We start from the raw sequence: 25,492 nt of genomic DNA, 5'->3' as shown, positions 1-25,492 counted from the left end.
TACAAAACACAACAAATGAATATTCATTAATGAAAATTTATATATTTTTTTATAAACACTAGTAAGATTAAACAGGCGCGCCAATTTGTTTTAAATATTTTTTAGCATTATGACACATTTTGTCTTTTTACTGCTAGCTGTAATATTTCGTCCAGTTGGAAAAGGACTTTCTGATTTACGGGTCTGCCCAACAAAGGCAGCTGACTAGTTGAGCTATTTTAGCGTGGAAACAGCCTTTTCAAAAGAGCAACGACATAATCTGGTTTTCATGATTTGTTAAATGGCTTTAAACTTGTTGAGGTTAATAACTAAAGTTTAAAAATGACTTATTGATAACAAAAATACTCCAATACTTAATTGCACCTTTTAAATGTTTATTCAATACATTTTCAGAACCTTTTGAATTTATTCTAGCATGATCTTTCTTTGCAGCTAAAATTAACATCATTCTCCACATTATTCCATCCTATTCTCTGTACTGTATCTCCACATACAGTATAGTATTATGTTCAGTATCATAGGCAAATTCGGTGTCACAAGTATCACATGTGACGCCTGGATTATATGGCCTAGGATACAGATCTCACATGTGATACAACATTACTCGTCTAGAAGTGAATATATCCAACCCCAATCTCTTTCTTGAGTTTTTTAGTCTACTTTTGAAGATATAAAATCTTCTGCTGCTGTAACTATTTCAGTAATTGGGACCTTAAGTTGTCCGTGGAATTGACTTGATGATTCTGAACCACTGCCCTTGCCGTTGATAACGCGATTGATGACGAGACCCCACTCATCTGCTTTCACAGCTTTGTTCAATTCCTGTAGAAAAAAACATAGTGAATTTAGTTTTATTTCTGCACCAGTTTAAGAAGTTTATGCACCAGTTTAAGAAGTTTATGCACCAGTTTGTATACTTTAGTTGTAAAATGAAGTTTTGCAAGATTGTAATTATGTATTTGTCATTAAACGGCTGGTTTTCTTCCTTTTATAGAACTTTCTAGCATGGTTAGGGCCTTAACTTCAAACTCACAGCAAAATGTATCACGTCAATTGATATTTTTCTTTAAATTACATTTTTTAGGTAAATAACTTTTTATTCAAACCAATTATTTGTCAAATTGAATAACTATTTTGATTTAAAACAAATTATTTTTTCAGGGGGACAATATTTCTTTAATGGAGAATATAACATGCATTTCGGAATAAAATATGAAAAAAAAATAGGAAAATACCTTTGGTACTACAGAAAAACAGTGAATGTTTTCATTGTCCACAGATAATAACATTACAGCAATATCTGGCCTTTGCTTGCTAACTTTGTTTACAATTTCTTTTAGTAACTTTAAAACAAGACAGTTTAATTATTATTAAATAAGTGGGAGAGCAAAATCAGACTATTGAAAAAGACAAGTTTGGACTTTTGTTCTTTTACAGTTTAGTTTATTGGTCTGTCTACACTATCAAACTTTATGGGACAACAAAATGTGATGTGCCCATATATGGAAATGATGGACATCGTTTTACTACCATATTTTGGAATATCAATACCATATTTGGGAACATCAAACTTTTTTGTGAAACTTGTTATTGTAGACCAATTGACATTTATATTTTTACAATATAAGTACAGTGATGAAAAGATAAGTAAAAATATACCAAGCCTACTTACTCTTTTGTCATTTATAATATCACTAAGCTGGTGGATGTAGTACCTTTTAGGCCTGTTTGAATCAATTGATTGTACTATTTGACGAGCAAACTAAACAACAACAAAATTAATATTTATATATAGTAGAAAAGGGGACACTAACAGGGACCAAACAAATACCCCTTTCTTTCACACTGGCTAGTAAAACTGTGAAGTTTACACACACCAGTGTGCACATCATACAAAATGCTCATGTCACTCCTGAATAGGGCTTTGACGGAGTGTTAAAACATATATTGCCTATCGTCCGTTTTATGAGGAAGAACTTCACCTTAATAGGATTGTCTCTTGAATTGAGTTGTCCCAAAGGAGGGGTTCCACTGTGTACATATTCTGCAGTTTTTAAGGATGTTCAGATGCTAGTAATGGTTTCTTACCCAGTGACAGTCTAAAGCTCAACACTATCAAACTTTATGTGACAAACAAATTTGATGTGCCCATATATGGACATGTCATACCAATATACCATATTTGGGTACATCACACTTTTTTTGTCGTCGGTTGATAGTGTAGACATAGCTTTACACCAATCAGGTTTTTTTTTAATAGTACTATATCAATTGTTTATATTCTACAATTTAATTTTAAAATAAAATCTTTATTAATTTGTTTTATGAATCTATAGAATTCTAACCTCATCAACTTGTAATTTGAAAGATTTCTTTATAGCTTTATTAACTTTTTCTTTACATTCTAATATTTCCTGTCTTAATTCCATCTTTGATACGAGGCACATCAACGTTTTATCGACACTTTTCGCAAGTGAGTCAAGTTCTTGTAAAAGTCTTGGTGAGTCTACTACAGAATTGTGTAAGCTAGCCGATACCTATGATAAAAAACAACAAAATGCCCAAAATATGACTCATATGACTGGGTGTATCCTAGTTCCTAGTAAAAGGGTGAGCTATTTTTTAAACTTTAGGTGAACTTGATGTCAGCCCCATTATACAGATTAGTTATAAACAATAGGATACCTTGTAGGTAAAATGAATTATATAGATAGTAGCCAAACATATCTATAACTAAATTTTTTTTAGTTTTTAGGATGTGCCATAGAATGTATCTTTTGGTTATATTAAAGTATATATTGCACTTCCAGTAGATAATACCCAATAGAAAACCACTTACAGTACCTTCTTAGAGTTATGTTGATTGGTTAAAAGATACACAGTAGTTACAGGTATGCCCCTATTGGTCAATAGTCTTAAATATCTGGTGTTATAGGTATATTGGAAATATTCTTTTTTTCAAACCAATAATTAGTAAACTAACCTTGACAGTTTCGCTGTCCTGATCGGACAGCTTCTTCAGAAATAATGACGATCTATCATCAAACAGACTGACCTCTAGAGGGCCTATTCTGTTTAATGACAGAAGCTGTCCGATCAGGACAGCGAAACTGTCAAGGTTAGTTTACTAATTATTGGTTTGAAAAAAAGAATATTTCCAATATACTTATACCTACAAACCAGATGAACATTTTCAATCATCTGGTGTTATAATTTGAACCGATTACAGGATAACAATTGAAATTAAAATATTGTTCAGGGGTAGTTGTTCAGGTGTAGCTGTCCAGCATTTGTATATTTCATGCTATAAATTAGTCCAGCATTTTCATATTACATGTTATTAATTAGTTCAGCACCTTGTTTTGCATTTGTTCTACTTCTTCTTTTCGTTTATTTCCATTACATTCTATCTCCTCTGCTAATTCACCAGTTACTGCTTCCAGTCTTCTTACTCCACTACTGGACGCTTTCTGAGATGTTATAATAAACTTCTTGATCTCACTTGTATTTTCGACATGGCTGTTGGTTACAAAAGAATACATTTATCTTGTTGTAATAGTATACACGTCACAAAAATAGATACTATTGGATTGGTTCAAAATGTTGTGGTTTACAGAATGTATTCTAAATTCCAGAATGTATTCAAAATTCAGTATTATTTTGGGACATGCCTATATGCAGGTGATACTTTCCTGTGAAATGAACGAGGGGAAATACTGAAGGGAAGGGAACTACTAACCCCTATTAAGGTTCTGTAGGTGTCCAGTTAGGGAAGAATTATAATTTGTGTTTCTGTGCTATGGAGAAATCAAAAGCAAACATACAAACCAAAGATTTTGTAAGAGGTTGACCATGGGAAAAAGGATATTCTTGTTTTGTATTTTGTTTCTTCTAAAAATCAAAGATACTTACGTTCCTCCACATAATTCCACTGAACTTTGACCTGCACAATTACCACTAAGTAATTCATTGACTTTTTTACCAAATGTTACCACTCTAACATCATCGCCATAGGCTTCTCCAAATGCTGCTTGAAGGTTAGGAATTGTGTATGCAGTGTTGAGCGGTACATGAGATGTATCTTGTGGAAGGGCTTCTTGTATTAAATTGTTTACAATGTCAGAAATCCTTTGCAAATCGTTCATGCTAAGTGGATCCTATATTTAAATATAATAATAAACTATTTATAAAATAACTCCCATGGACTATACAGTGTACATTCATCACCTGCAGTAATTGTTTTTACCAGCAGAGAGCGAAAGCTATAAACTTTGCCTAGTTCGGTTTAGGCCAACGTTTTGTAGACAAACCATGACCTTCCGGATCTGGCAAGCAATGAAGCGTGACAATTGCGTTCGGGAATATAGCTGCATCTAAAACGTGAGGCAAAGTTTTGATAATTATAGAGGGCCTACTTTATAATTACCATCAAACTTCAATTTAATCACTTTCACTATTTGTTATCAATAGTAAAGTAAGAAAAAGGTAACATTAGACCTAAATAACCTCCTAAGGCTCCCAAATGATTTCAGTAGCAGCTAATCAAGACGATTTTTTAAAATGATGGATGATAATTCCATTAGTACTACCCTTTTATTTCAAGATAATTTCCAAGTGATAAATCATCTTGTTTGTATTTCAGGGTTAATTAGTCCTTTTACAAACATTGTTTAACAGGTGTCCAATAAATATTTCACCACAGCACTAAAATGTATACAAAATAACCCTGCAATATTGATTAAACTATTTTCTAAATTAAAACTTAAATAGTTTAGAATTTGTTTTTCTGTCATTTAAGTGATTAATCTATCAATTTAACATTTATTAATTACAAGATAATTAGTAAAGGTCATTTATTGATATTCATTAATTCGACTAAGTATTTTACCATAGCACTAAAGTCAAAACGTAGCTTGTCTGAAGCAACCAATGAACCCTTCTGACTGGTATCTGGTATGACCTTTTGGAGGGCAAAGTTCAACAGATGCGTAGCACTGTGGTTCCTCATTACCTTGGTTCTGTGATCCTAAATACAGAATTAAAAAAAAAATTAAAATATAATTAATTGCTTTTAATTATGTTTAGTATACCTAATTTCAACATTTTTAATTGATAAATAACAAATAAATTTGTATAAACACATATTTATAGGATTAAATGCTTTTTCAAATGTTTTTGCACAGGATTAAATTTAAAAAATGTGTACTGGGTCAAAATCTAGATAAAAATAGAGGGCACTATACAGAAATCAATCATGAATGCAACTAAAGTATGTGATGTGAGTAGTTTTGAATACTACATTTTTTTAAATTAAATCTGATAAATTTTAAATAAATAATGATGTTTTATGTAGCAATATACAAGTTGTTATTTCATGGTTTTTACCGAATCAACTTGGAATGTTACTTCGTCTGCCACTTTCATTGTTGTATTAGACTTCCCACTATGTAACACATATCCACTATATGATTGCACATCACTAACATCTAAGCAGGTATTTGATTGGTTGTTTAGAACTATACCAACATCAGCAACCTATTTAAATATACAATGTTGGTACACAGTTAAACACTGGTAAAATTAAAAGTTTACCATTATTTAATTTAGTGTAAAGAGTAAAACAATCTTGTTGCAGTATCTGCTGCTTCCTTGGAGTTGATTCTAACATTGGCAATTAGCGCAAGCTCAGTGGTTTAAAGGAACATCGTCTTTTGTTTCACAGAAGAGTGTACCCTTAATTAGAGTGTCTAAAGGAGTTCTACTGTAGTAACAATTATCATAATAGCTACGTACTTGTCCACCAGCCTCTGTATAAAAACTAGTACTAGTTGTTATAATTCCGCATTCAACACCTTCATCAACTTCAGTTACAAATTCATCACCAGTTTTGATTGCAAGTATTTCCGTTTTTACGTCTGAAATAACTGAGAAATAATAAAATCAAAATTATGACAAAATAACTATTGTCGATTGTTGATTGCTTCCTAATATATCATGATTACTTACTATGTTTGTTTGTTAGTGGATTGTATTTGGTTTCATAGACTGATATTGTGTTTGTGACAGGGACTTTCTGTTTCCTCAACGTTTCAATATCTTGACCAGAGAGGGCAATCTTTCTCATCTTCTGTTGGTTCTTTATGCCACCTTGAGCAGTGATCTAAAATGTTTGGAAACAACACATTTATAATTTCTGTAGGATAGTAATCATAGTTTGTCATTCTTTGTGTTTTGCGATAATAATATCATCATTATATCAATTGGATCAGGAAGCCATCTCAGAGATTTTGTAGTCTAACGTAATAAAGGAACACCAAATATTCACCCACCTCTTTCGATTTTCTTCTTTCCTCTTCATATTCTTCTAAATTAATGGTCAAATTATTTTCTTTAGCTATTATGTTAGTAAGGTCGATAGGATAACCAAATGAATTATACATTTTCCAGGCTACTTTCCCTAAAATTAAAGAACAAAAAAATCTTTCTTTTATAGTGAGAGAAATGGGCTGTAAAGAAAGAAAAGAGTAGGAAATACAAACATATGAAATATTAAAAAGGTAAAGCAGAACTTAGAGGAGAGACCATTGGAGCACCTACTGAGTCACAATTACCTGATAAATTTTTTTGTGAGCCTAAGTTTGAAATGTGTTTCTTTAAGTATTTTTGTCCTTTTGTTAAAGTTTTCAGGAACTGTTTCTCTTCTTGGTTGATGACCTGCATCACAGACTCAGGATTGCTCTTCAGTTCAGGAAAAGCTCCTCCCTACAAAATGAAAACACGACTCAATAATAGTTGTGGAGTTGTGGTTTGGTGGTTGATGATGCTTGGCTACCAAAACCATTTACGACTACACCCCCAAAGACGATTAATAAGACTTTGTTTATGTAGAGCATTTTGTATGTACTGTATTTTTGTCTTGTGACCAGGATTGCCACCTTTAAGAGAAATATTGAATGAACTTATGGTTTTCCTTTTTTTGCGGAAAATGGCCAAATTTGCCTAAATATATACACAAAACAAAATAATAATTTTTAAATTATACTAGTGGTTACTACTATACTACAGTTTATAGTCCTCTACCACCAGAACCATGGAGCGAGTGAGTATTACTGTTCCACTGTCTTAACCGCTTGGCCACTCACTCGCTCTATATATAGATTGACAACTATGAATAGAATTTGAAATAAAAAAATAAACAACTGAAAACAACTGACCAAAGACTCTACAACTATCGGTACAAGACTAGCAAGTGTGCCTGTGGGAGTATTTAGTTTCTCTCTTGCATATCGCACAGCTCTTCTTAAAATTCTCTTGACAAGATACCTAAAAATTACCAACATACGGACAGATTACTAACAAATCTTGTTTTTTAAACTTTTGTACATTCCCCTACTTATGCAATCACATCTGCCCATTTTTGTGAATAGATGATCAGTGTTGTATTATTGGCTTCCCATATTTGAACATATTTACAAACATTTTTGAAGGGTAGTTTTACTCCTGCTAATTTGGAGATAGTTTGGAGTAAAAGGTAAAGTTTAAAAAGACATATGATAACATGTGAAGAGAGAAATCATTAGAAATAAATTGAGTGATGGATGGAGTAACTGACTGCTTTTTAGTTGTTTAACAATAAATAATGTAACAATTACCCCTGCATTTGAGGGCTAGGCCTAGCACCATCAGTGATACAGACAGTAAGCATTCTAGCATGGTCAGCCAGCACTCTATATGCCATGTCAACACCATCAACATCATCTAGGCCCACTTTACCACAATATGGTCCAATTCCGGATACCTTTAAAAAAATGTAACAGTTTAAAAAAAAATGATTGTATATAACATCTTTACGTTAGTGAATAAGTTTGCTAATACCAAAAAAATAGTTGAGAATATTCTTTTGTGAGGAAATCATTGGTTTTTTCAAATGGCTGTATGTGTGAAAAGACAAATTAGATACCTGTTCAATTGCGGAAATTATAGGATGAAAAAGATCAGTATCGTAGTTTGAGTACACCCCTTGTAGTATGGATACAAGGCGTTCCAATCCCATGCCGGTATCAACATTATTTTTAGGCAACTTTTGAAGTTCTCCTTGACCATTTCTGAATATAAAAAAATATCTCATTTACATATTCTTTCAACATTTCTCCAATTTTCTTAAAATTATGAAACGAATGAATTCCAATGACAAACCTGTCATATTGCGTAAAGACTAAATTCCAAAGTTCAACAACCTCCGGATCATCTTTGTTGACTAACTCTGATGCATCTCTGTCACCACGACGATCAAAATGAATCTCAGTACATGGACCACAAGGTCCTGTGTTTCCCATCTCCCAGAAGTTCTCACTATTACTAAATGGTAACACTCTATTTTCAGGTAATCTGAAAAAAAAAGACAATTATTCATCAGCCAATTGTATTCTTCTACAAGTAGACCGGTACCAGCCTTGTTTGTCTGTGTAGAATATACCGTGTTCACCGATGCAAATCAATATATTGTTAAATTAAATCCTCCAATGAGCTCTATTAAGAAACTATTTATTGTATAGATTGCACATCTGTCAGCTTGATATAGCTTTTTTGGAGCTGCAGTAGAAGTTATTCAAAACAGTTCTTTGTTAAGCTCTGTCTACACTATCAAACTAGTGTGATGAGCCTAAATATGGTAGTGATATGACATCATCATGTCCATATAATTGGCATATCATATTTTTTTGACATATACATTTTGATAGTGTAGACAAAGCTATATATGCACAATCTTTAACAACTTAGGTAGACTAGATCCTAAGTTTTGTGATTACCCAAGTTGATGCCATATTTCTTTAGTTTCAAGATCTGCCTGAAGGTTTTCAGTGTCATTTCCTAGGAAGTAGGTCACATATAAACGGTCTTTTGGCATCTTATAGACATTTGTAAGTAGATCCCATGCCATGTGTATTGCATCTTTCTGAAAAAAATATGTCAAAACAAATTAACAAATGTAATAGTTTCGCTTATATATATTTCTAAGCACTTACACACAAAATTATCCTACATTAAGTATGTATTGTAGCACCAGTATCTTAAATGGAACTTATGTTGCTCAATCTACATTGACAAAGAAGGGTTAATATCAATAAATAATGCTTTACTTTAAGAAAAAAAAAACAGGCCTAAATTTACCGGGAGTACATACCTTAAAATAGTCTGCAAAAGACCAGTTGCCAAGCATCTCAAAGAAGGTGTGATGGTAGCAGTCTTGTCCAACCTCATCTAAGTCATTGTGCTTGCCTCCAGCTCGTACACACTTCTGACTGTTCACCACACGTCTATATTTAGACATTCTAGAATCAAGATGAACTGTTCCTTGGAAAATATCTTTAAACTAACAATAAAGTAATAATAAATTGTAATGTTTAATTAATCATTAAAAATATAATTTTGAATAACTGGACTAGCAGTGGGAGAAGTGAGTTTGAGACCTGTCTTAGTGCTATATTGCCTGTATTCTTAGACCAGATGCTTTTTATCGATTGTATGAGAAATAAAGATGTTGGTCCAGTCCATAAAATACATAAGTGCATGATGCTAAAGAACTCGGTAAACTATTTGAAGAGTAGGGTATCTATCCTATCTCACCCATCCTATCTCTGGTAGATTAGCTGCAATTTACAATTTTTAAAGATGACTGGCAGGGCTAGATGTTTAGAAGGACCAATAAATTCAACTCGTGAGGTACTAACCTGGTTCATGCCTGCATTTGTGAATAGCAGGGTTGCATCGTTGGACGGAATTGTTGACGAAGACGGCACAAAAATATGTGAATGTTTGTTTTTAAAATAATCTATGAACGTTTGTCGTATGCATGATGAATGTAATGTTGTTGAAGGTTTGGAATGTGTTTCAAAGTGTCTTAATGACCATCCAGTCATGCGATATATGTTTTTTTTGTAAATATACTTAGTGAGCGAATACTTAAGTCTTGTATTAGGCCTAAGTAGCATTATTTATTATAAATAATGTTTTCGTTTTGTTTATTTTAATTTTTTTCTTAAATTTATTATTTTTTATAATATATTATCATTTGGGCATTATCTGAAATAAAAAAGAAAATAAAAAGATTTCTATAAAAACACACATATACACCAACAAATAAAACTTTAGCGACGAATAAAAAAAATGTAGGCCCAACTAGCAGGTATGGCTACACTTCACCTGTGTGTACTTGTGGTAGCCTGCCAAACACTGTATGTGCGGCTGGGCTAGGAAAGAAATGACCCACTGACACGGTTGGACCTAAACCTAGGCCTAGCAATAATAAGATTATAATATAATACGATGTTTGATTAAGAATGTAATACTTCCTTTATTCATTATTTATTGCACTAAATTAACATTTAAAAAATTCAATCCTAAAAGTTAATTTTAAGAAGTAAAGTTACCACCGTAGTAAACAGAGTACGAAACGTGCGTTTTATTTACTAATAAGGCGCCATCTATAGTTAACAAGTTAGTTAAGTAGTCTCTTTGTTCAGTCGCTAAAAAAATATTTTGGGGATTATGGAAATAAATTAAATCATTCATTAATGGTATGATCATTAATTTTAGATATCCGAAACTATGAAAGATACAATAGTAATTCACAAGTAAATTCAATCTAAATCATAAAAATTAACTGAAATCAAATTGATTATTGATTATTGATAATTGAATAAATCACGTCTACTTTTTTTTAGAAAAGTCTAAGCGTTAAGAAATTCAGACTGATGAGGGCGCACAAACAAAAACATTACAATAACTAATTTCCTGGTTGTGTCCCACTTGACAGCTCAGGCCCATCCAAAAGTGACTCATTTCGATTAATTCTTAACCCGGAAAATCGCATAAAGTATTTAAAATGGTTTGTAAAACAAGTCAGTGTGTTACTTTAGTGTGGCAATGAGATTCTTTACGTTTAAATTTGGTGAATCTTTTGAAAATGTACGTTTTTATAAGGCAGCGGGGGAACGGTGGAGAACAACAACAGCTGCCGGTGGTGTCTCTTGTGGATGGATGTATACCCCAGTTTTTAACAAGCAAATCTGGACACATTCATAAGCTCAATGTAAATGGCTTAGAACCAGCTTTGTGGTTTAAGGTAACTATAAATTCATCATCACTTTAGCATGGATTATCTTTTTAGGTTAGAACTACTTTAACATGCATGGATGGAATATTATTCCTAATAATATTATTGTATGGTATGGTATGGTGTCGGTATAGATTATTAAATATAGTTTGTCACTCAACAAATGCTTTTCTTTTGAGGAAGTTGGTGTTTTTAAAATTTAAATATCAATCAAATCAAACAAATCAACAAATCAATCAAATCAAAATCAATTTTTCCATAAAACTAAATAAAGGATTTGTGCACAAAGATGTAACAAAAATCATATCTATTTTTCTGCAAGAACTAGGCCTAATCGTAATATATTATTATAATTCTATATAAAAACTACTTTTCATGTTAAGCTTGTGCAATGACCCCCACGAGATAACATGTAGGCCTACCTACAAGATAATTGCAGGGCTTACAGTATTTTTTTTAAAGTTATTTATAGAAAATTATTTACTTTTATTTAGAAATACCTTTACTAATTAGTAAAAGGAAGAAAAAAAATGAAAGTGTGTAAAATTTAATTATGTTTTTCTTTTGTTCTTTATATATTTTATTAAAATTGGTTTAATGTGAGTCATATAAACTCCTGTCTGCCACCTGCCAGATTTTATCCACACACCACCACCTGATATATAGATGTCTTTAGTGTGATTGGCATAGGGTTTACATGTGACCTTTTCAATGTGCAGGAGTCACCGGTTCTGGGTCTGACAAATGTTTGAACACTTCAAATGTCCTATGTCCTTTCATTCAACATTAATTTGAATAGTAATAAAATAATAATGATTGTCTATGTAGTGAAGTGTTACTAAGCACTTTACACACACGTTCATGTTTAAAATAAGTAAAAAATAAGTAAAAAATAACTAAAATGAAAGATGATTTTCACTGTTCTATTCTGCTTGAGGGAAAATGTTATCTGATAAAAAAAATTCAATGTTATTGTTAAATGTTATCTAAATATTGTAATAACTTGATAATATAAATGCTTAAACTTAAGCAAACATTTTTGTTTGTTTATCATTTGGGACTTCCCCATTAAATTACAATTAGTAGATAGATAATTTAGAGCAGCCTACCTTATTCTACCAATAATAGATTTTGTACTTGATACTGTATTGATTGTTATTGATATATTGACAATTTAATTGCAAATTTAACCTAAATAGATGGAAAAAAATATGAGGAAGAGCGTTTACAGCAGGCTACATTCTTTCTCACATCAATTATTGATTTTATTTTTGACATATTGATTAATTATTATTGTTGATTTATTGATTATTATTGATATATTGATAGGTACTTGTGTTGGATGCAATACTGATTGATTGTGAATTTAACCTAATTCAATGGACAACATGTGATGGTAACTGTCAAATTGGACGACGAGTTAAAAACAAGTTTGAAAGATGTAGTCACTCCCAAGAAAGTATGCTAATTTATTTATTCATGCATGCATTTTATTTACATTTTTTACACCTGGGAAATAGTCATAAAAGAGTATGTCAAGGAAATGTAATTGGATGGATGGATTATGAAAATGTATTGATGTATGCATCTTGACACTTAGTCCTGAAAAGTTAAGTTGATTGTTAAAATAACAAACACTTGTCAATATGCAACAGGGAATAATTTCGCCAGTGTAGCATAGCAAAAAGCTATACAAAACAACCTTATTGCTACACATTTCTAAAATTGTGTAGCAAAAAAGACAATACAAAACTATGTTTCTCGCCTAAAAATCAGTTTGATTAGCAATAATTGCTAAACAAAATTTTAAAATGAAATTTTTCTCTGTGCAAATTTATTCATATGGAAGGTCTGCATAAAAAATCTTATTCTTAAACTTATGATTTGTTGATGCAGAATTAGTACATTTTTTTACACTATGATACTTTATTTTACTGAATAGAAATGCATAGCTTATGTATCAAAATTATTAAATAATAAGGTAGGGTTTTCCTACAATTTAAAACTTTGGATACAGTGGCCGTATTCACCATCCACATTTCTAAGTGAATACAATTTAAGGGAAATACTTAAATATTTATTGAGTTAAGTGAAATACTTAATACTTAAGGGAAATATTACTTAAGTGTGATCGGTAAATACGGCCACAGTACACTAAACCCAGAATTTAGTTGTTTCTCAAAATAAAGATGAAATTTCATATTACTATACAGAAACTAACTATAAATTATATTGCAATTTTATATAATTTACAGTCTAGCTAATAATCAGGATTGGCATCAATCAAGCTTAAGTCTAAAAAATAGTTTAGAAGTGCGTAGGTGAAAAACTAGGACTTTAGCTTATGGCCAGGAATAGATTCTTTATCTAAGATTAGAAAAACAGTATATATTTAAAACTTACTTTATTTAAACAAAGTTAGGATTACTTTTATTGCTAAGCATTTGAACAATCTGACCCCCAGATAAGTTTATTAAGACAATTTTATCTCCATACAAAAATGTAGATAAGAAGAAGCAATGACGACTATATAATGCTGTATGTGTTAGTGATAGTATCATGTTAATTAAATTGTACATTTTTAGAATCTAGTTTGAATCTGCCTTTCCCCATGGCACTATAAATGTCATTGACAATAATTAGCATAAATGAGATATCAACAGATCAACCCCAGGAGGGTTTCAAGAAATGCAAATTTGAACAGAAGGTTAGGAGAAAAATAATTAATTCGTATAGTCATTGCAGGCCTACTTTATAATGACACCATTTTTACAAGGTTATTGAATATTCATTTATGCAAATAAATTGTAATGAAGCTGATGGATAAGTATGTCATTGCAAAACTACTTTATTATACACACAATTTTTCACATGGTTATTGAATATTCATTTATGCAAATTTAGTATAATGAAAAATGAACCTGAATGATAAATATGCCATATACAGTATAGGCCTACTTTATAGATTTGTTCAATTATTATGGGTTTCCTCTAAATGGTTGTCCTAGCGATTAAGAAGAGGTTCTAAATACAGTATGCTTATAAAGAAGATTTTTCCAAACTTTAATTAAAAGTCTACATAATAAAATAAACTTTCGAGTAACTGTAATCAAACAAGTAACAGGTGTTTATGCAAATTTGTAGTCAATGTAGATGAGGAATATTATACACCAGATGTGGATCTTCAGCAAGGGATGCAGCTAGCTCACCAAATAGCAGCTGGAAGTAAGGATGACATCCAGGAGGACTTTCTGCAACTTCTTCATCTGTTTATTCTTCCCATTATTCGTCTTCATGCAGATGATGTTGATCGGGTGCAGGATATTCTTATGCGACAGGTATTAGTTAATTCTATAGAGTCATGAATTCATCATCATCATAATCATCATTTTTCCATCATCGTCATCTTTCCATTATCATCATTGTCCCATCATCATAATCATCATTGTCCCATCATCATAATCATCATTATCTTTTCATCATTATCATCATTATAATCATCATCATCACCATAATTATAATCTTTCCATCATTATCAACATTATTTGTTCATCATTATTGTTATAATATATAAATCATTGTCATCATTTATCATAATTTACTTTTCAAAATTTACAGTATTCCTAATATTATAACATATAGGTAAATCACACAAACATAGGAAGAAGTTAGACAAAATAAAATACTTTTCCAGTCCCTACAAACATTATATATTATAGTTTATTTTTTATACATTTTAGTGTTATAACTTATACTATGCTCTGAATCAATGTGTTTCCATTAAGGACAAAATATGTGAATCTCAAATTACCATGAACTTCCTAATTATCAGCACCATTATCAATATTTTTAATTAATTTAATACATTACAAAATTATTCTTTTTCCAACATCTACTGCATTGTCAACATAAACAGTAGCAAGACAAAACCATTTTTTAAATCATCATAATATACACTGTTTACTAAATACAGATATCATAGCACCATTAAATGGTTTCAGTTTCTTAGCTATAATCTGATTTAATATTAGATTTTTTTTTATAAGGAAAACGTGGAGTGGCGTTACTGCATAATACAGGAAATAAACTAATTACTTATAAATTTTAAGATCATTTATCAGGGTTCACTAATTCTTGGTCTAAATTACAGTCCATCGTTATTGTACATCCTAGGACAAGCTCACTTATTAAAAAAAAATATTAGCCTTGTCAAGAATGTGGAATAAACTATCCTATATAATTATGCAAACAATAAATACATTTCATATTTGTATGTAGATAGATGTCTTGGAGAAGATTGGAAAAAATATGGATAATTTATCTCAACATCGTAATGAAGTGAAGAAAACATTACTTAGTTGGAGACAAGATCTCTGCCACAAGCACCTGAATTCGGTGAGCAAAGTTTAATCCCAGGGTATCTTAAAATCCCCAGGGTATCTAAAGACGTCGCTATTTGCTGATGTTCTCGCACGTTGTTAATGCACAAAGCGCCATGAGCGCCACATGGGTGGAGGATACCGGCGCTATATAAGTTTTCATTTATTATTTATTATTATTAAAATCCCACAGTATCTTAAAATCCCACAGTATCTTAAAATCCCAGGGTATCCTAAAATCCCAGGGTATATTAAATTCCCAGGGTATTTAAAAATCCCAGGGTATCTTAAACTCCCAGGTTACCTTAACTTCCCAGTGTATCTTAAAATCTCAGGGTATCTTAAATTCCCAGGGCACCTTTAATTGCCAGGTATATCTTAAAATTTCTGGGTATCTAAAAAACTAAGGTGTCTTAAATCCCCAGGGGAACTTATAATATAAAAGTAAAGTAAATCCACAGGTATCTTAATTAAATTCACTCTTATTTCCAGTTTTTAGGCTTTCAATATCATGTACTTTTTGTATGTATGAATCATCTATTAATCACTTTTTAGAGAAAGTAGAATATTTTATGTACTGCAAATTGACAACAACTAGAAACCGTTTGTTTAAAGGTGGAATCTTTTTTCTTCATATCTATTTCATATCCTCAAGATCAAATTTATCCACTTGTAGACTAAAGATAAAATATGATGAGGTTATAAGGATCATACTTTACAGTATATTCATGCCTATAACATGCAGTACAATTACTTTTCTGAAATTCTTGAATTTGTATTCAATTATACAATAGTTCAATGTGAATAGGAAGTCATCAATACCTAATTATGTTCTCATTTATTTATGTCTGCTACATACATTAGACAGTCTCTCCAGTGACCAGGTTTTCTTGAATTTGGCAACCATCGTCTTTTTTTATTCTCTCCTGACAGGAAGAAGCAATACATTCAAGCAATGCAGATTTCCTTCAGCAAATTTATGAAGATTTAACATCAGATATACAGAATGCTTATGTTGAGGTAATAATTCTTGTCTAAAACTTATTCTACTGCAGTTACTGCAGTAAATACATTTCATTTATACTATTTAACTTGTTTACGCATTTTTATTTAAAATAAAAAGCTTTTATATGTAATCACACACTGTTTATTATACAGGTAGCAACTGTCTCATAAACTAATTAAAATTTGTGCTTGAGGAACCGTCAAATTATTCTACAGAAGTTACTGCAGTAACTATATTATATAACCTGTTTTTACAAATATTCAACAATTTCTAACTTTTAAGAATAATGTTGACATAGCCTCATTCGCATTTTACCCTCTTTTTTTAGAAAAGCTTATAAATATATAACTATATATCTTTTTAAAATATTTTTTTAAAATTCAGAATTCAATGTAATATTTCTTTAAATTTGTAATTGAGTGAACCGGATTATTAATTGTTGTTTGTTTGTATTGATTCTTTCAAAGCTATGAGTGAGATGATTAAATGCTACAATGAAAGTGTGTAAATTATTAACAAATGACAATGAATGGCTTTGTACACTAATGACTAATTATACCATAAGGTTGTGTTCTCATGTTGACGGTCCCTAACAACACAACCAAACACAATCATAAATTACAATATTTAAAGTTTATTGTCCTGAAAAATAATTTTTTAAATATTTTTTGTTAAATATGCCATTTTAATGTAACATCACTTTGACCAAAAATTGGATCACCCAAAAAAAAAAATTTAACTGAAAAACTGTAATTCAAGACAATAGGTTTTTAGTTAAATTTAACTGTTTATTTTAACTTTTCATAAGTGAAATCATTATTTTTTCCCTATTGAATATGATTAACTTCATTAAAACTATAAAATGGCCTATTCAACTGATTTCATTAATCTTCATTTTCATGTTTTTGTGCATCTTATAATTAGTTTTACCACGGATAAACAATTACTTATTTCTCCATCGTTTTTAAACGTTCCTGAAAAAAGATGTCCATCATCAGTTTAAAATTTGTGCTAAGAAAATTACACCATGTATTCCAATTAATGTAGTTTCTTCAATAATGTTTCTATACAGTTGGAACTTTGCCAGAAGAAGGTTGATGACGCGAAGAAGAAAGTGCGAGATGGTCCATCCTCAATATCTAACCTTGCACGGTAAGATAGAATAAAATATCTAACGGATAGTTATAAAATATTTAAAAGTTTTTCATATATTTAACAAGACTTTCCTTTTAAAATCCAATAGATGCACTGATTATATTTAAATATAACATAGTGTAAACTGACTCCAAATAATGAGAGACAAGCTATGATTCAATGTTTCGGTTTTTTTTTTATCATCATCAGGTCATGGCTTGCCTCTTGTTATTTGGAGTCAGTACTTTGAAAAGTTTGGTATTTTTAAACATAGTACTGTATATTATTAAATCAATTATTTAGCTTTTTTTCAGTAACCATACATACTGTTTAATTTGTAGTGAATGCCTCATTCCAACATTAAAACTAAAATAATAATGTAATTGTAGTAAAAAATGTAGTTTTTGCAGTAATTTTGATATTTTATTTATTCATCATCAAAACATTCTAAATTCTATTCTAAAATACTGTACATGGCTTGAAATTATTTTTGTGCAAAGTTAAAAATTCACATAAAAATACAAAAATGAGGTTATCAAGGTTATTAAATTTAGGTAAAAAATACATCATTCAAAATTCATAAAAACTTGATGTGTGCAGGGTAAATGCAGTAAGAATAATTTTTTACAAAATTCTTACTTATAATTTTGCTAATTGCGTGTACGACTGTTAATTGATGAGATTAATTCTAAGTACCTATTCCATACATGAATGAAAGTGAAAAGTTTGCTGTGAGGTTAAATTGGAGTGAGTTCACATTCAACAGGAAGGACTGATCTGTCTGAAACCAAAATTAGCAAGGACAGCAGAAAAAGTAGTGAAACTGTTATAAGTCATTTTGTACCTGCTTCACTGAATGTATTATTGTTATGTAATTTTACTTGCTAACATTTTGTTTTGTTTGGTTTTTTACCAAAAGTGTGCAATATTTGAAAAGAAAACATATGATCTAAAGTTCTGTCTACACTGTCAAACTAGTTTGACAAAAAGTGACATTTTTTATTTCACATAAATTTTGATAGTGTAGACAGATCTTTACTGTAAATGATAATAAAAATAATTATAAGTTAAAAAATCACTGTATCATCATCATTTGAAGCATCAAATTTGTCAATATTATTATCATTATTGTAATCATCATCTGACACCAAGTCATAGTTATCAAATTCGTCAGAATAATAATCATCGTCATTTCAATTTCATCTTTATATTTGTCATCTTTAATCATTATTAATCATTACTGTCCTCTTGTCATCATCACCATCCTCTTGTCATCATCACCATAATCATAATATCTGACAATGACCAATAGCCATCATCTCAACCGTCAGTATCAGTATAATCCTCCTCTACAGTATCATCATATTCATCGTTACCATCACTATCAAATTTCCCATCATCAAACCAACATGATCACGATGATCTTTCTATTTCCACACATTACAGCCCAGCCTAGCCCAGCACTATATAAAGGTGAAACCATATACAATTGCGACAGGTCGTCGTCGACGGCTAGGTCATTATGCTAATTAGATTTCCTCGGGTATTGTCACAGTGCGTAATCAGATTCGTATGCTTGGACTAAAAATAGAAACAAGAATACCGGTGAGAAAGAAAGGGGCAGACACGTACAGGAAGAGAAAAATGTAGATAAAGATCAGTATGGAAAACACCTTTAAACAATTTGATAGTCTAATAATAATTATATTAAAATTAATTTCTTAGCTTTTTTTAACTGATAATTCAATTAAATTGAATTTATTTATGAATATCAACCTTTGTTTTCAGTTATTGCGGTTTATTGTGTTTTTAACATACATTTTAAAACTGTAGATTTTTTTTTAATCTGTGCTTACTCATTTAAAGTGAACTAAGGGCAACGGTTATTCTGGGTCATTCATTTATTATTCTGCTTATATAAAGCTCTGTCTACACTATCAAACTAGTTTGACAAAACAAGTGTGATGTGCCCAAATATGGTAGTAATATGCTAAAATATGGTAGTGATATAACATCATCAAGTTCATATGAGCAATCACATAAAATCACAATGTTTGATAATGTAATAATAATAATAATAATAATAATAATGGAAATTTGTAAAGCGCAAGCATCCGTCTAAAAAAAAGACGCTCACTGCGCTACTGACAACAAAGAACAAGAAAAAAGTTACAAATCTTGAAGATAACATACATTACAAATACGCTACAAGTTTTCTGGATAAGACATGATGAATAAGTGAGTCTTTAAGCTAGACTTGAATGTATATAATGTACTAGAGTTTTAAATATATGAGATGGCAGGCGATTCCATAGCATTGGAGCACAGTTGGTAAAAGAATGGTCGCTGAAGACATTTTTCGTTTTATTCTTGTAGAAGATGACGGTTACAAATCCAATTTGTACTTGTTAGTCCTGATGATGGATTAGTGTTTTGAAAGCTTATTTCTGGCTATTTTATTTACTGTTTTAATTTAGCTTTCTGCTCATTTTATTTTTATCACCATTGTTTGAGGTCTAGCCACCCACATCATTGTCATTTTGTTCAATGCTTATTTTATTTTGAAGCTCCATTGAGATCCAGCCACTGATACCCACAGAATTGTCATTTTTTCAATAATAATGGCCTTTGGAATAATATACTGTATACTCATTCTCCAAATGTCCTCTTTTTACCATTTAAAACGAAATAATTAAATGAATTTCGGTGGTTTACAATTTCTTCTATTCTAAATATTATAAAACAATTGAAATATCTACGTAACAAGACAAAAGACATACATATTATATCACTTTTTAATTAGATTGGAGTAATTTTTTTTACAGAATGTGAGATAGATTATTAAGTGAATTAGATGTTTCAGGAAGATGAATCAGACATGCAGAAACTGGCAAATGTCAATGAATAGGAAACAGTAAACGAGAGAGAGAGCTAGTTCAACTCAGATATTCAAATTGTTTAGGAATGAATATTGTTGTACTTGTAAGATAAAGCAAGTAATAATAACAAACAAGTTTTGTAAATTTAGGGCCTGTTTCTGCTGCAAGCACATAACCAATTGATTTTAAAATTATGTGAATTAATTACCTCCATGTCATGCCAGTAAAAACAGGACAAATTTCAAATAAGCGGTTAATAATAGTCTGTTGATATAAGTTTGCGGTACACCACGAGTGAGGAGGATCAAAGCATATTGATCTAAACGTCGAGAAACTCAACAGTTCTTTTCAGAACTAACATACGTGGTGTACCGCAAACTTATATCAACATTAGATTTCGCCATGCAAATGTTCAAACAATATATAAATAATAGTAAAAAAATGTTTAAAATCGATCTGGTGTTGGAACAGTTAAGCCTGATGGACGCAATGCAAGGACAAAATAATATTAAATTTGAACATCAAGTCGAACTGTCACTTGGGATTGGTCAACTTACTTTCATTGTACCTGTACCGTACGTTGTTGCGTTGCGTTCAAGTTTTAGCACTATGTACCTTTCAGCGGGATGACTGATGTTTGACAAAAATTGACCATGAACCAGCTAACATATCATCTTATCATTTGACCCGGCTGAGTGAATTGCATTTTAATAATTTTATTGTTTATTTAGTTTTTTTGAGAACACAAACTTTAGTAGAAATACAGATTTTTTTTTATGGCGTTATGTAATAGAAACTTACACAGAATAATAAACTAAAACTAACATCAATAATTATAATAAAAAATCATAGATTAAAACTACTCAATAATAGTAAACTAAAACAAAACAATGAATAATATTGACACATGAAACCAAACCAAAACAAAAACAACATTAATAGTAATTAGATCGAGACCAAATAAGATATACAGAAATATAAATGGTGTTTTAACTCCAACGAAACCGTACAATCTTAGATGCAAAATATTTTTTCTCTATACTGAATACACTTTTAAAGTTCCATAAAAGTCCAACACAATTTACAGTAAAAAATGTACCGTATCCTAAGGTATAATCCCACTTTGGACCTAATCCCACCTCCTACTTATTTCACACACAGGCATATACTGAGTATAGTCCCAGTATTGACTTTTGATCTGGATGTATGCCCTCTCTAGACAATTCAGATGAGTTTTACAAGAAATGCTTACCCACCAAAGGCGACTCAATTTCGTGTTCTAGAGGGATAAGATTATAAAAGAGGATATACGGTATTAAAAAATGAAGAGCATTATTACATTTCTAAATTTTTATATTTGTAGAATCTACTATAATATTCTGCACAAAGTTTAATTATTCCTTAAATTCACGCTTTTTTTTCCTTTTTATTCTAGCAAATTATGTATCCAGAATTTAACATTTATTTTTCTTGTATTGTGTTGCTTTAGCTTGGGTATAAGTTAGTGTAATTAATAAAATACTAAATCATCTCTGAACTTGATAATAAACAATAATATACAAATTAATGGTACCTTTTTTAACTCAAAATAAAGGACAACGTATTTGGATTAATTTGTTTTAGAGCCCGTCAATTGCGAAATCAAGTTTGTCAAACGATTGCCAATGCGCTGGTGGTCAAGAAAGCAGCGGCCGTCTTCTTCAAGTCATCAAAGTATTTAACATTTATAATTTTGCATAACTGGCAACACAATTTGCATTTTGCACTGTTCGATTGCATTTTTGTATTATCTCAGACACTTCCACTTACAACGTCTTAAAATATCAATTTTTTTTAAAGAGAATTTAAAATAGTTTAGCATACAGTACAAAACGTAAAAAGCATGGGAAAAAAAATGTTGCACTATATCTAATCATCCATTTTTGTTTTACAATAGATAAACATTTTTAATTCATTTTAAAAGGGATATTATTTTAACATACATTTAAACTTAAAAAGCATTGAGAAAATCAGAATATTTTTGTTTACTCTATGCTGCCAGTACACTATATATCAATTCTGGAAATATGGTTCATGTTCAGAAGCCTACGGAATGGTATGTTTTTTTTAAAACTAAAGCATTTTTAGAAGTGCATGTCTGTTATTCTTTGTTATAGCCAAGAAGTGTAGTCTGTCAGATGTTTAGCAGCCTGTACCTGCTAATCATATCCTGAACTACACTACTGTATGTCTTGAGTGACATCACTAGCCGTTCATTAGATTAATGATCATGTCCCTTTAGACCGTGTAGAGGGTAGTATCACTACCTTCTGGGTTTGGTCATGCATTATTATAACTAAAAGATTAGAGGCCTATAGTCTACACTGGCATACAGTAACTTCGGCAAACTAGTTTTCTGCAATTTGCCAAAGTTGTTAATTGAAGCCTACACTGGAAAAACCTCAGGCTGCACCGATTTCTTTCTTGATTGTCAGAATGGTGGATCAGCGCAATTTTTACCCTCCAAAAAAAATTACAATACAATTTATGATTTGTTGGGGTTAAGGTACAGGACTAATATTAGCTTCATTATGTTGGTCCAGCTGGGTGGTTGAACAACAGTTTGGTCCTGGGAACCAGATTTTTGGCCGCAAAATAAAAAGTTTGCTGAATGCTGGTGTAGACTACTGTAGGCTTTTGTACTACTGTATGTTGAACTGATCCTACGATGTGAACCAGTGTTTTTTTCTTTGATTGTAGTCTCTATGGAAAGGTTTGATTATCTTTAACTGCATGAGTAGAAATGCACTGTAGAATTAATGAAACTAATAGCCAGTATGTTGGAATGCATGGAAGCATGTCACCTTTACATTTCCCCTTCACATATTGCTATAACAACATATTCAGTCCTTTCACCCAAATCGAGAAACGATAAAAAAAATACTGCATTAAACTGACTTTACTGGCCCAAGAAGAGGGTTTGAGGTTTGAATCTTCATATCTAATTAGTCATGGTACCTGGTTATAAATCGTATGTAACAACCGTCAAAGTTTTCACATTTATTGAGATAATAAAATTAGTTTCCTTGGTGGAAACTGTTTTTTCAAACTTGCATCCCACCAAAGATTTTGTTGTGTTAATGAGGTCTGACAAAGAAAAAAAACTGTATAATACAATACATAATCATGCATCTCTCTTTTTTAAAATCCCTAGTAAGATTTTCAAGAATATTACTAATGTTGGTGCCCATTGCATGTGACCGTTGATACACATAAAGCATTTTGTGCTGACCTTCCTTTCAATCATAAACGTCATTCACAATGAACCATGGGCCAAAACTTAACTAAGGATCTATGATTCACACTTTTTAGTGAAAAAAATTACCTTTGGCGACATTTTGATGTTTTCTTTATTAATGTTATTTTACAATGTCAAAAATTGAATTAAGATTTTATATGCATGAAGATGATAATGAACTACTAGTATGCACGTCTATGGCATTCCCATTTATATTCAGTTTTCGGGTTGGCCTATAATTTGGTTGGCCTATAATTTGGTTGGCCTATATGGGTTGAAATAAATCGAAAATTGAAATGTTTAGTATTTAAAGTAACTATTTAGCAATTTTTTTTATTTAGGGGATACTCCTAAGGAAACATTTTCCTGTGGAACAATTGAGGATGGTTTAACATTAGGTAACTCCTACCAAAGGGTCCCCGTAATAGGGGTTCTTATCTAACTTGATCCAATGGTTTGTCCATTTTTTACACATTTGTATATTTTAATTCCTTTTGTTTGCATTCACAGATGTAGAAAAACCAGAGATAATGTTGTTAACCATATCACGAATGCTTTGTATGTGATTGAGGAAATAAAGATGCTCTTCAGGCAACGACAGTTTCAACCAAATCATACGGTAAGATAAAATAAATTTAAAACTAAACTCTTCTTTAAGAGATTTTTATCTTTTGTTATCTTAATTTTCCAGTTTTGTTATTAAGAAAGTATAGCTGATTCTCAGTTACTATCTATAGTTTTCCTAGTATTTTCAACAAATTCTCCTAAATCCTGTGTCACATATGTATCACATGTGATACCTGTTTTGTAGTTTGACATAAGTCTAACTTAACTTGAACATTACAGACACCACACGTGATAGATATGTGACACTATTACATAATTTGTCTATGATACTATAACAAGTATGATGCCATATGTTATAGTACACAGAATTTTGTTACAATTTAACTATTTAGTTTTACAATATATGATGCTGCATTTAGAATAGGTTCAGTATAATGTAGTGTTGTTCCACTTCATCTACAGTCACCGCTCTCCCATATTTGACAGCTAATATGGAATTATAAACTGCTTTTTGAGATATATTTTTGACAGACTAATAATATATGATACCGCTCACTCATTTAAGAAATCCTGGATCTCCCCCTGACTTATTGAGATCATGGAGGTCTTCCGTCATGTTTATTTTAAAGACCTCACAATGAAGAATAGTACATGGGGAATATAGTAGATATTTCTCCATTTGAAAATGATATGTTCTCTATCACGTAATAAAAAACAGAGATGCAACACTACCATCATATTGACAATGACGTCATTTGGAATCTTTACTTCCTGCCAAATTTTTATAAAGATAAATAGCACAATATGTTTTCTACGTATCTTATGATGATTCACTCATTGCATTGGTTGTTGGTTAACATCCAGTAGGTGTAAGATCTCAAAGAATTTGGTTTGCCAAGTTTTTTGGGAAATAATTCCTCTAAAGAAAGGTCAGCAGGAAATAGATAAGTTATTAGTCTATTTATTTGCTCTACAATTCATGAAAAATGGAAACTTTCAACAGAAACGGAACTTTCAAGTTGTATTCTTGTTTTACTATTCTGAATTTCAAATACGTTCAAATAAATTTGTGTCTTTGATCAAATATTCTGTTGTGTTTTAATTAACCAACAACCTCTACAGTAGGTCAGGTTA

General features: G+C 31.0%; 2 protein-coding genes across 4 annotated transcripts in view; one reads left to right on the top strand and one right to left on the bottom strand.

Annotated features, from left to right (window-relative positions):
* Nucleotides 1–10,013, bottom strand: LOC140039527 (alanine--tRNA ligase, cytoplasmic-like). Its single transcript, XM_072085137.1, has 19 exons — nt 9,732–10,013; nt 9,185–9,373; nt 8,811–8,956; nt 8,197–8,388; nt 7,961–8,105; nt 7,653–7,798; nt 7,215–7,323; nt 6,612–6,762; nt 6,330–6,457; nt 6,007–6,160; nt 5,794–5,924; nt 5,386–5,535; nt 4,889–5,026; nt 3,913–4,157; nt 3,357–3,519; nt 2,346–2,537; nt 1,673–1,762; nt 1,236–1,343; nt 1–822 (listed from the first exon to the last, which is right to left on the bottom strand). Exons 1-19 carry the CDS (start codon nt 9,990–9,992, stop codon nt 652–654), a joined length of 3,009 nt encoding a protein of 1,002 aa, XP_071941238.1. The 5' UTR covers nt 9,993–10,013; the 3' UTR covers nt 1–651.
* A 797-nt stretch (nt 10,014–10,810) lies between these two features.
* The window catches only part of LOC140040115 (uncharacterized), a 33,599-nt gene continuing 18,917 nt past the window's right edge, over nt 10,811–25,492 (top strand). For 2 of the 3 annotated variants that reach the window (XM_072085797.1, XM_072085796.1), the window contains exons 1-8: nt 10,811–11,125; nt 12,446–12,575; nt 14,261–14,454; nt 15,395–15,511; nt 16,429–16,515; nt 17,574–17,653; nt 22,138–22,227; nt 24,302–24,410. In XM_072085797.1, coding sequence (XP_071941898.1) covers nt 10,967–11,125; nt 12,446–12,575; nt 14,261–14,454; nt 15,395–15,511; nt 16,429–16,515; nt 17,574–17,653; nt 22,138–22,227; nt 24,302–24,410 — 966 coding nt within the window. In that variant the 5' untranslated portion in view covers nt 10,811–10,966. The remainder of the gene's footprint in view (nt 11,126–12,445; nt 12,576–14,260; nt 14,455–15,394; nt 15,512–16,428; nt 16,516–17,573; nt 17,654–22,137; nt 22,228–24,301; nt 24,411–25,492) is intronic. The other variant, XM_072085798.1, reaches the window with a different exon arrangement.

This window comes from Antedon mediterranea, chromosome 2, assembly GCF_964355755.1.
Source record: "Antedon mediterranea chromosome 2, ecAntMedi1.1, whole genome shotgun sequence".
NCBI lineage: Eukaryota > Metazoa > Echinodermata > Crinoidea > Comatulida > Antedonidae > Antedon > Antedon mediterranea.
Note: the sequence above shows the minus strand (reverse complement) of the source record. Positions and strands in the feature narration are given on the sequence as shown.

What these genes read in the sequence shown, in the direction of transcription:
- LOC140039527 (XM_072085137.1), bottom strand. Translation starts at nt 9,992, where the DNA reads ATGCTACTTAGGCCTAATACAAGACTTAAGTATTCGCTCACTAAGTAT. An exon ending in AAAGAAGAAAATCGAAAGAG is followed by an intron (nt 6,161 to 6,329) that starts GTGGGTGAATAT and finishes CAAACATTTTAG; the next exon opens with ATCACTGCTCAAGGTGGCAT. An exon ending in TCAAATTACAAGTTGATGAG is followed by an intron (nt 1,763 to 2,345) that starts GTTAGAATTCTA and finishes GTTGTTGTTTAG; the next exon opens with TTTGCTCGTCAAATAGTACA.